The sequence below is a fragment of the Phodopus roborovskii genome, unplaced genomic scaffold (assembly GCF_943737965.1).
Source record: "Phodopus roborovskii unplaced genomic scaffold, PHOROB, whole genome shotgun sequence".
Taxonomy (NCBI): Eukaryota; Metazoa; Chordata; class Mammalia; order Rodentia; family Cricetidae; genus Phodopus; species Phodopus roborovskii.
The window spans coordinates 1,023,514-1,035,213 of NW_026126627.1; the positions used below are offsets into that span (position 1 = coordinate 1,023,514).

At 42.7% G+C, this 11,700-nt stretch overlaps 1 protein-coding gene across 2 annotated transcripts in view; it reads left to right on the forward strand.

Moving 5' to 3' along the window:
- Positions 1 to 11,700, forward strand: part of Abhd6 (abhydrolase domain containing 6, acylglycerol lipase) — a 50,190-nt gene that overhangs the window by 21,632 nt on the left and 16,858 nt on the right. For both annotated transcript variants that reach the window (XM_051206677.1, XM_051206676.1), the window contains 2 exons: positions 1,333 to 1,476; positions 10,728 to 10,884. In XM_051206677.1, the coding sequence (XP_051062634.1) occupies positions 1,358 to 1,476; positions 10,728 to 10,884 (276 nt within the window). In that variant the 5' untranslated portion in view covers positions 1,333 to 1,357. The remainder of the gene's footprint in view (positions 1 to 1,332; positions 1,477 to 10,727; positions 10,885 to 11,700) is intronic.

The window sequence follows — 11,700 nt, forward strand, 5'->3', positions numbered from 1 at the left end:
CTTTGTGCAGCATGGATTGTGCCAGCAGTCCCCCCCCCCCCCAGTGTTGGACTGGAACCCAGGGCCCTGTGTGTGCTAGGCAGCTAGCTGTTCCATCACTGGGCCACACACCTTTCCCCTGCCCTTGGACCTTGAATTTAATAGGCAACTCCTCCAGGGCACTTTGTAACTACTTAACTTTCAGGGGGAAATGCCAGTCTTTTGTAGCATTGTATGGAATGGTTTTCCTTCCCTAAAATTTGTTACACAGGATTAATTTCGTCTTATAACTGCTCTTCTTTAGTCTGTTTGTACATCGTGTATGCCTTGTGCTATTCTAGGCACCAAGAAAGAACATAGTGATTATTCTTGCCCTGAATGGAGTGTACTTCTAGAAGAGAGACAGGCCAGTGATTGAAGCATGCTGGGAAAACTGCTTTTAGTGACTAAGCAGCTAAGAGGACAGTTGGATGAGCAGAACAGGTGTAAGACCTCTCTGCCTCAGCTCTCATCTGTGAAGTGGATATAATCCCTCTCTTGTTTGGTTATAATTATTTTAAATTTTATGTGCATGAGTGCTTGGCATGTGTATGTGTATGTGTACCAGGTCCATGCCTGGTACCTGAGAAAGACAGAAAAGGGCATCAGATCCTCTGGAACTTGGGTACTGAGAACCCAACCCAGGTCCTCTTTAGAGCAGCAAGTAACTACTGAGCCATCTCTCTGGCCCCTCATTTAGTTATTGTAAGATGCTTGTCTGTAACTTTAGCATTCAAGAAACTGAGGCAGGAGGATTGTGAGTTCCAGGCCAACCTGGGCTACATAGTAAGATTCAAGCCAACCTAGGTTAAATAGTGAGATCTATCTCAACCAATCAATGAAAATAAAATATTGTAAATCTATATGAAACTTGAAGGAATAATGCATCATAGTTAACATTTCACATATATTACCTTTTCTTTCCTGAACTTTTAAAAGTGAGTGGTACATAACAGACTACCCACACCCCCCTCAAAGCGTGAACACACTCCTTGTAGGCATGACATTCTGCATTGTCCACAGCTACGATTTTGCTGAATGCTCAAGAGTGGTAGCACCATGCATCCTACTACTGTATGACGCCCATTGGGTACTCAAGATTTCTCCAGCTATCCTGGCAATGTACCCTGTAGTTTTGATTCTCATCTTTTGAGGTCCAAGGTCCCCCCAAGTCTGCCTCATCATATCTAGTTACTATTTTTTTTTTTTAAGCGCATGTCCTGATCCCTCATTCAAGATCCTTTTTTCTTTCTGAGCCTTCCTCTTTCCCCATGGGATTGTTTCAGTACTGTTCTCTCTCTTCTGCCTCTGCAGGTGCCAACCATCCTTAAAGAGCAGGATGGATCTCGATGTAGTTAACATGTTTGTGATTGCGGGTGGAACCCTGGCCATTCCAATCCTGGCATTCGTTGCTTCTTTTCTCCTGTGGCCTTCAGCACTGATAAGAATCTATTATTGGTAAGTCAGCTCTATAATTGAGGTTTTTAAAGTATCACAGTATTTTCCTTCCCACTTTGTCCTGATCATTGTTCCTTGTCATTGTGTCATGAAATAATTTTAAACAAAGAAAAGTTGAAGGACATACATCTTGTTTAGAAATCTGTAAAGTTTTTAAAAGATACATACTTATTTTTATGTGTATGAGTGTTTTGCCTGTGTGCATGTCTGTGTACCATGTGCATGCCTGGTACCCACAGAGGCCAGGAAAAGTTGCTGGATGCCCTGAGATTGAAGTTACAGACAGTTGTAAGCTGCCGTGTTTGTGGTCCTTGGAAACAGCAGTGACAGCTCTTCACTACTAAGCCATCTCTCTGCCTCCTCTTCAATTTTGAATGTGTCCTTGAACTGGCAGGTACTTCAAAGCAGGTAGACTGTTTCAAGATTCTGACAGCATGTTTGCCCCCAGGGCAGGTGCACAGGTGACACAGAGTGTTTTTAGTATTTACCTTAGAACTGTTGGGGGTTTTACCATTTTATTTGGGTTTTGAGACAGGATCTCAGCAAGTAGCCATGACTAGCCTAGAATTCTATGTAGACCAGGATGGCCTTGAACTCACAGAGATCTGTCTGCCTCTGCTTTGGGAGAGGCATGTGCCACCACAGCCATTTGGTTTTGGTGTTCTGAGTTGAGATCCCATAGCAAAGGCTTGCCTCAAACTTCCTATGGAGATGACTCCTGAGCCTCCTTCCTTCACCTCCCAAATCCTGGATTACAGAAGTGGGCCAACATGCCCAGCCTTGCTCTAGAACTGTTAATTACTGAGGAGAGAGGCAAATGGAGCTTCCAAATAGCTGTCATTCTTACTGAAAAGTTTTTGTACAAGGATAAACCTCTGTGCCAATGCAGCAATCCAAATCAGATCAAATGAAACTGAATTAGAAAAAGCCCACGTTTAACAAATACAATGCTCCCAAATGGTCTTCCAGCCCCACAGGGAGGAGATGGGAAAGAGATCAGAAAACCACTAGTCTATTTACTGGGAAGCAGTTTAAATACCCTGTGGGAGTGGTCTTGAGAATCTCTAGGGAAGAAGTAATCATTTGGAGGGCTTTCTGAGCTGCAGCAGGGTTTGGAGGGATATGGGGAGGGGGCTTGGGTGGAACCTCCACCCTAACATTCCAGGCTCTTTGGGTATATGGATGCCAGAGGCTGGGGTGATGCTTCTACCTTAAAACTTAGTACCTTCATTCCTGCCCTGTCTCAGTATCATCTGTAGTTTCTTCAGAGTTAAGACCGTAAACCTATGTTTTGGCTATTATTTTAATTTTTTTATTTATTATTACTGGGGAGGCTTTTATGCCAAGGCTCATGTGTGGAGTTGTGGGTTCTATTGTTATTGTCTTGAGATAGTGTGTCATTGCAGCCCCAGCTGGTCTAAGGCTCTGTATAACTGAGCCTGATCCTGAACTCAGGATCCTCCTGTTTCTGCTGCCTAAGACTGGGATTACCCGGACAAGCCACCATGCCTGGCCTTTAAATCTGTTTATTTATAAAGTGATATAATTATCTCCACTATAACATGGAAGATTTGACATGAAGAATAACTGATGTAAAAAAGTAAAAATAAACACAGCTACCTTAAAGGGTCTTACTAAATTCTTACCTAGCTGTTGTTGCCTATTAAAGGATTGAACTCAGGGCCCGTGTGTGCTGGGCAGGGCCTCTAGCACTGACTTGTATTGTAAAAAGTCAGCACTTGAAGAGAAAGTGCTGTGCTTCATTGATTTTTTTTTTCCGTGCCACTGCCCATTCATGAAATAAAGTAGTCCCCCCTCCCCCCATCCCCTTCATGATGAAATGAATACTGGGTCCTCTCCACACTGTAGATAAACCCCGGGAGAGCTATCTGGGTCTTGGGCAATTAGAAGGAACCTCTGCCTGTGGAGAAGAGTACCAGGAGGCTGATGCCCTCTGTCTGCCCTCCTTTTTGGCTCCCTTTTGTTTCACCGGCTTGTGGAATTTTCCACTAGCTGCTCAGGCTCCAAGCCTTGAAAAGCAGCAAATAGAACAAAGCAGTTTATGATCTTTCATTATTCTCTGTGCCTTTTCTGTGTGGGTGGGCTCGTGTCCCCTTCACAGGGCCACTCAGGACCCACCTCTGCATTGACAAATCAGCCCCCTAGCAGCACTGTGGTGCTGCATTGCCGGGACTCGTGAGTAGTCCTGGGCATGGAGAGGTCCAAGCCATGTCTCCACCTGCCAAGATCCTGATCTTCCACTCACAGATGCCATCATTGTTAAACAAATGGAGCTGAAACAGAGAATGCAGTTTGCAGATATAGACTGTAACCATGGATATGGCTGCATGCTGATGGGTGGTTCCACCCACTGTGGGCGAGAACCAGCCTCAGTGCTGTTAGTCTTCCGACCCCCATGTTCCATGGACTCTCAAAGAGCAAATTTTCAGAATCAGAGTATCAGACTAGTTTTACCTTTTTTGTTTGTTTTTCAAAGAGGAAAAAGACCTTCTTAGCAAATATTTTACTGTTTTACCAAGTCCTAGTTAACTAAAATTCACTATATGAAAGTGTACATTTGAGTGGTTTTATTGTGTTTATAGTTTTGTACTGTCATGACCATTCCATCAGTCTAGATCTTTTCCATCTCCCCAAAGTTCACACTATGTAAACTTAGCCTTCCCAGTGCTGGGATTCTGGGCTTATCCCATCATGGTACCAATGTTGATGGTGGTTCCATGTTTCATGTGCATTGTTCTGGGTGTCAATACTTGTTCCTTATTATGGTGGAATGGTATGTCATGGTACCCACTGAATCTGAGGATTCAGTACTAACAGAGTGGTGTTAACGGATCTGTGAGACAGATTAGGTTGTTCTGAGAGGTCAGTGCAGTTCTGCTGAGATTAGACTCATTAATGCATGGGAGTTTGTTGCTGTGTGTCAAGGCAGCACCTTGTATTTTATGTTTTTGGTGCATGGCCACTTGCCATTTGGCTTTCTGCCATGAGCTCAAGCATTAGGAAGTCTTGACCAAAAGCCAAGTCGAAGCCACATCATGGTCTCGGACTTCCCAGCCTCTAGAACGGTGGTTCTCAACCTTTCTAATGCTGCAACCTTTTAATATGTTGTGGTGACCCACAACTATGAAATGATTTTCATTGCTACTTCCTAACTGTAATTTTACTACTGTTATGAATTGTAATGTAAATATCTGAATCTATAGATAATTAGAATTGATAGGTGAATTTGGGGTCTGCCTAGGGAGATGGTTCAGTTGGTATAGTTCTTGCCACACGAGAATAAACTCCTGGGTTTGGAACTCTTGCATCCACAAAAACAAATCAAAACAAACAAACAAACAAAAAACTGAGTGAAGAATCAGACATCTGTAATTCTAGCTCTGGGGAAGCAGAGATGGGAGGATCCCTGGGACTTGTTGGCCATCATTCTAGCAACATCAGTGAGCATCATATTCAGTGAGAGACCCTGTCTTTTGAAAAATGAGGAAAACAATTGAAGAAGACACCTTGTCTCAGTTCTGACCTTCACAAGCATATACACCCACATACATGCACACAAACACACACACCCAAAGTGAATTTGGCTAAGTTGCTGAATACAAGATCAGTAGCTGGCACTGGGGAGATGGCTCAGCAGCTAAGAGCACTTGTTGCTCTCAAAGGACCTGGGTTCAATTCCTAGTACCCACATAATGGTTCACAGCCACTCACAACCCCAGTTCCAGTGGATCCAACAGGCAATAACATGGTGCACATACATGCTTGCGAGCAAAATATTCATACACACAAAGTCAATAAATAATTTTTTTAAAAAATCAGTAACCAAAAATCAGTAACGTTTCCATATACCAGAAACAAACAAATGAAAATGAAAAAAGTTAAATTTTACTACTTATTCTAGAGCCAATAACTCTCAAATACATAATCATAAATCTAAAGCTAAGGTGATGGTGAAATGGGTAGAGGTGCTTTCGGCACAAGCCTGATGACCTGCATTGGATCCCCAGGAACAAGGGTGGAAGGAGAGAACTGACTCCCAGAAGTATAGGAAGGAAGGAAAAACTGACTCCCGAAAGTTGTGTTCTGACCTCTATATTTTCACTGTAGTGCATACGCACACATACAGCATTAAATTTAAAATAATAAAGGTGATATCTCTTCAACCCCTTTTTTAAAAAGAATATGAAAGGGCTCTACATAAAAAACTAAAACATATCCACCAGAGACAGTTAATAATACCTAAATTTATGGAAGGATAAACTACGTGGGTTGGAAGATTTTCTTCTCGTAGAGATGTCATGTTTTGTAAATGGCCTCTAAATGAAGTGGCTAACCATCTTAAATCCCAATAGGTTTTTCTGATGGCATTTGGTAAGCTGTGCGCTGGTTAGTTTTTGGTCAAACCTGACAAACTAGGATCATATGGGAAGAGGGAACCTCAGCTGAGAGCATGCTCTGTCAGGGTGTCATGTTCTTGACTCATGGCTGGTGTGGGAAGGTCCAGTCCACTGTGGTTGGTGCCACCCTAGGCAGGTGGTTCTGGGTTGTGTGAAAAAGCAGCGGAACAAGCCAGTCAGCAGTGTTCCCTCCGTGGCTGCCCTCTCACTTAATGCTTCTGGATTCCTGCCTTGAGTTTCTGCCTTGGCTTCCCTTGGTGGATGGCGACCCGGGCCATGTAAGCCAAATAAACCCTTCTTCCACAAGTTCCTTGTGGTCATGGATCTCTGTTATTTCTGTTATAGTAATAGAGAGTGAATTAGAACAAGTAGATTCTTGTACTAGTTTAGAAATACTTGATTTTCATATGATCCTTCAAGTTGGCAGGAAATAGCCTCATTTTACAGACTAATGAAGCTGTAGATTAGAACTGACCTCTTTTCCATGAGGGCAGAGTGAGCTAAAGTTAATTTCTCTTTTAAAAGTTTCTATTAGGATATGTCAGCTGTAAGAGTTAGGGTGAGTTTCCTCATGATATTTTCAGACATACCTACAATGTGTTTGATTGTGTTCACCCCTTGTCACTTTGTCACCCTTGTCTCCCCTCACTGCTCCTGTCCCTTCACTTTTTGTGTGTATTTATCTGCATGTGTGTATATTATGTATGTCTGCTGGTGCCCACGGAGAACAGGAATTTAGATGGTGGCTATCTGCTGTGTGGGTGCAAGAACAGCAAGTGCTCTTAGCTGCCGAGACTTCCTTCCAGTCAACTAAGTGGATTCTTAATAAAGAAAAGGAAAGGGCCAACTAATCAAGACAGTCTTGAAGAGTGAGTGAATCAAGATGGTTTATATTACCAGCTATCAATAATAATTATGAAGGTAGGAAAGTCAAGTTGGTGTGAAACTGGCACAGAGGACAAATAGAACAATGGACTAGAGATGTCTAGAAATAGATGCTCAAAGATATGGGAAGTACACTGTGTTAACAAGAAATCCAGCTGGGAAAAATGTAAGTTTGACTCTTTTGGTAGACAAAATTATTAAATTCTGCTTTCAGTGTTAAGAGCATTGGCGGCTCTTCAGAAGTCCTGAGGTCAGTTCCCAGCAACCACATAATGGCTCACAGCTTCTATAATGTGTTATGATGCTGCAGGTGTACATGCAGATAGAGCATCACATACATAAAATAACCTTCTTTTATTATCATTATTTAAAATATATATGTTTCTCAAAGATGCTCCTGTGACTATGACAGTGTATTCATGTCATGGTCATGCTAAATTACAGTCATGGTGTATGTTGTGTGCATCTGACTTTAGGGCAGGGACATCATCCAAAGGGGTTTAATCTGATCACATCAGTCCTTAAAAACAGAGATGCAAATCTCCATCGTGACTCGGTGCTGTTGTCCATTTGAACTGGAGGGGGCTATCCAGGAAGGAACATGGGTGGGTTGGAGGAGACAGACAGTTCTCAACTGACAGCTAGCAAGGACACAGGACTTCAGTTCTATACCCACAAAGAACTGAGTTTTGCTGAATGAGAGGCAGCTTGGCTGGAGCCTTTATGTCAACACTGAAACCCTGAGTGAGGTGAGGTGTCTAGCTAACCTTCACTACTCACCTGCACAGGTGATCTAACAAAACGCCTCTGAGTGTGTGTGTGTGTGTGTGTGTGTGTGTGTGTGTGATTAAGTTCATACTCTGCCTAAAAATCAGAGCCTGGTAGATTGTAGGTCTATGTAAATGTTCAACAAATCTTGCTTAAGAAAACAGACATTTTTCTTGACATTTGAGGTAGGCATAATTAATTATGAGATAAAAATTTCTAGCTAGGGCAGGAGAGATAGCTCAGCCATTAAAGGCTAGGCTCACAACCAAAAATATAAGAGCTTGGTTCCCAGCACAACTGGGCATTGGTGGTGCATGCCTTTAATCCTAGCATTTGAGAGGCAGAGGCAGGCAGATCTAGTTTGAGGCCAGCCTGGTCTACAGAGCTAGTTCTAGGACAGGCTCCAAAGCAATACAGAGAAACCCTGTCTCAAAAAACAAAAAGGCAAACAAACAAACAAAAACTTCTCGCTAAACCAGATGGTGATGGCCCATGTCTTTAATCCCAGCACTTGGGAGGCAGAGGCAGATAGATCTCTGTGAGTTCAAGGCCAACCTGATCTACACAGAGAAACCCTGGCTTGAAAAACAAACACTTCTAGTTATAAAATATGTTCCATTTAGGCTGGGCAGTGTTGGTGCATGCCATTAATCCCAGTACTGGGGAAGCAGAGCCAGGCAAATCTCTGTGAGTTCATGACAAGCCTGATCTACAGAGTGCATTCCAGGACAGCCAGAGCTACACAGGGAAACCCTGTCTGGAAAAACAAAACAAATTGTTCAGTTTCATTGTATATCTTAAATGAAGAAATAGTGGAGACCAAAAAGATCAAGCTGGTGTGTAGTTCAACATCAGTGCTCAGATGCACCGGACACTGCACCCAGTCCTTAGTGCAGCTTCTCCACAAAGGTTTAAAAATGCAGCGTGCATTTGCAGTTAGTCTGTTCATAAAGAACCACCTGCACCCAGCATATATAAAGAATTCATCTTGTACATCTAAAAAAGAGCATATAATCCAGAAAATGGACAAAAAACTCAGATATTTTACAGAGATGACATTTAGCATCCAGTTGGCATGAAACAGTAGTCTGTTCCATTGGTCACAAGGGACACTCCAAACCACAGTGAATGTAAATGTTTGGGAGGCTGAGCAGTGCTTAAGCTTAAATGTTCAAAAGCAAGGGCCTGGAGAGATGGCACAGCAGTTAAGAGTACTTGCTGCTTCAGGTTCAATTTCCAGCACCCACATGGAGTTACACCATCTGTAACTCCAGTTCCAGAGGATCTCCTTTTTCTAGCCTCTGCGAGCACCGCATGGGCGCACAGACATAAACCCATAGATGCAGACAAAATGTCCGTATACATAAAAAATAAATATACTTCAAAAGCAGATGAATGACTATGACGTTCCTGTCTAAAACAGCTGTCTCATGGCTCTGGAGGCTAGGAATGTGAAATTGGGGTTAGTTCTCTTTAGTGGTTGAGGAAGTCATTCCTCACCTCTCCTGAGTTTCTGCTGCTGTTCCTCAAGATAAGGCCTGCATTATGCTGGTCTCATCCTCCGTTTTCACACCTCCTTGTTGCCTACTGTTTCCAGGGCTGGGGAAGGAACCTAGCTTCACATGGTTCACACTGAAGGAAGTATCTTACTGCTGCACTACCTCCCCAGCTCTTCTGTTAGTGTTTCTGTGACCTAATTTTTTTCCTTAAGTTTTCTTTTTCATTAAGGGTTCTTCTTATCTCCCTGGGACAAATTATTCTTGGAAGTACAATTAATGGGCCAGTTTAAAAAATTGCTGATGACTAATGCCAGATTGCTTCCTAGATAGGACATTAGAACTGATCTAAAAGAAGAGAAGAAAACTTCTTCTTTTCTAATTTGAAAATCTACATGTGCAGAAGCTGTAAAAAGATGAGAGTTTCGGGGCTGGAGCAGTGGATGAGAACACTGGTAGCTGCTCCAGAGGACCCAAGTTTTGATTCCCATCACCTAATTGAATGCTTGTAACCAGTGGGTACCAGCCATGTATACATACATGCAGGCAAAACACCCACACTCATAATTTTTTGCATTAGAATTTGTCTGGTTGTGGTGGCACTTGAGAGGAAGATGCAGAAAGATCTCTTTGAGTTCAAGGCATCCTGGTCTACATAATGAGTTCTAGGAAAGCCAGAACTACATAGAGAGACCCTGTAGCAGGTTGTGGTCTACACTCGTTGGCAGCATGATATTTCCTGATGAAATTCTGATTTTTTATTTTATATTTATTTAGGAATGTGTTCTAGCTCTCCCTAGACCCTCTCTTTCCTTCCCTACTCCTCACCTCATTCTCTGCTTCCATTTGACAGTGCCTTGTGTACACACCCACACTTGGGTTTGTAGATACAAGTAAACATGATTATATAGCCTGACTTCTCTTCCCCCTTATGTCACACAAAGCGTTAACACTGTGGTCACTTGCTTTCACGAGACTTGGCTGCTGCTGTGGTGTAAAGTCTATTACAGAGACAATATCGGGATGATTAATTATCTTTCATCTTTGAAGGAACTTTTTTTTTTTCATGCTGAGAGTTCAGTTTGTTTCAATGGTATTTTCATACTGAAATGGACTTGAGGCCAAACCACAGCCTTGCCAAGGGTTATATAACTACCAGAAGCTGAGCCTTCAACTGTTGCAATATGTTGTGAGGGATGAAGCCAGAGAGCAGTTAGTGCATGTAGGTCTTGAGCAGCTGAGTTAGTTCTGGAGCCTTGAGAGCAGTCTAACAAAAGGTGTTGTGTGTAGTGTCCCTTTATTTTGTTTCTCATTCAGGTGCAAGTTCTTTCCACTTTTAATTTTTCCATCTCTTTATTGTCATATATTAATTACACAACATAATGAGTATTATGATGACATTTCTACATATGTATGTAATGTAATCCTGTTACTATCTGCTATTTAGCCATCATCACTCCCCCAGCACACCACACACACACATACACCCTGCTAGTCCCCTTCTACTTTCCAAAAACATGTGACTTACTTGTCTTCTTAGTACTCCTTGAGGGGAAAGTAAAGGATAAGAGCTGGGAGAAGCATCTGTATTGTCACCAAGTAGGATCTCTAGAGAGGACCTGTGCCCCTCCTGAAGCCATGTACCCTGAACATGCTGCTTGTGTCTTGCCTTTCTTCACCCTAGGTACTGGCGGAGGACACTGGGTATGCAAGTCCGCTATGTGCACCATGAGGACTATCAGTTCTGTTACTCCTTCCGGGGCAGGCCAGGACCCAAACCATCCATCCTTATGCTCCATGGGTTCTCTGCACACAAGGATATGTGGCTCAGCGTGGTCAAGGTACAATTCCGGACTCTTCTGTCTTAAAATCAATCTTAAAATCAATGAAGTATATTACTCAGACCCCTTTTTTTTATTTGTTTGTTTGTTTGTTTGTTTGTTTTGTTACAGAGTTGAGTAGTATTTAAAAGCTGAGTCTCTGGAGTCTTCTCACCATGGGGATATTTTTAGGCTGGGGGAGAGATAGGGGTGTTCCAACACAGCTCCATCACAGAAGTGCTGTGATGCTCAAGGCTGGGCCTTTCCCAAAAGTATTTGTTCTTACACATTCCTTCCCTTTCCCTGCCTGCCCCCAAACTCCTCTTCCTTCTGCTGTTTGTTCTTCTTTTTTTTCCTTAATCATTTAGAGAAATGGTCTTGATCTGGCAGAGTCCTTTTCCAGGTCACTTTTTGTGCTGTCGACTTGTGTGGCCCCTCACTGTACTCAGGGAGACTGCCAGCTGGTGGTGGGGAGGAGGCGGGACTAAGGCTGACATTTGTCTTGAGAGAGCAGCATCCCAGGTTCCTACTTAAAGTGAGACAGTATCTGAGAGAGCATACGTGTTACTAGGAGGAAAAGCAGCACTTGTCATTGGGTTACTTGTGTTCTTTTCAAATGCCACCATGTGGACAACCATCTTCAATCCCTAATTCTTTTTATCCCCTCTTCATTAAACATCTTTGATAACTGATGCCCCTCAGACTCATGGCTAAAGTTGGTGCATCTTTTAAACAGAGAGAAAAGGTGATTTGGGAGAATAATTATCTCAAGAATTAGACCCCGATGAAGAAATGAAGGAAGGTGAAACCAGCCTCATGACTTTGGGGAAAAGCATT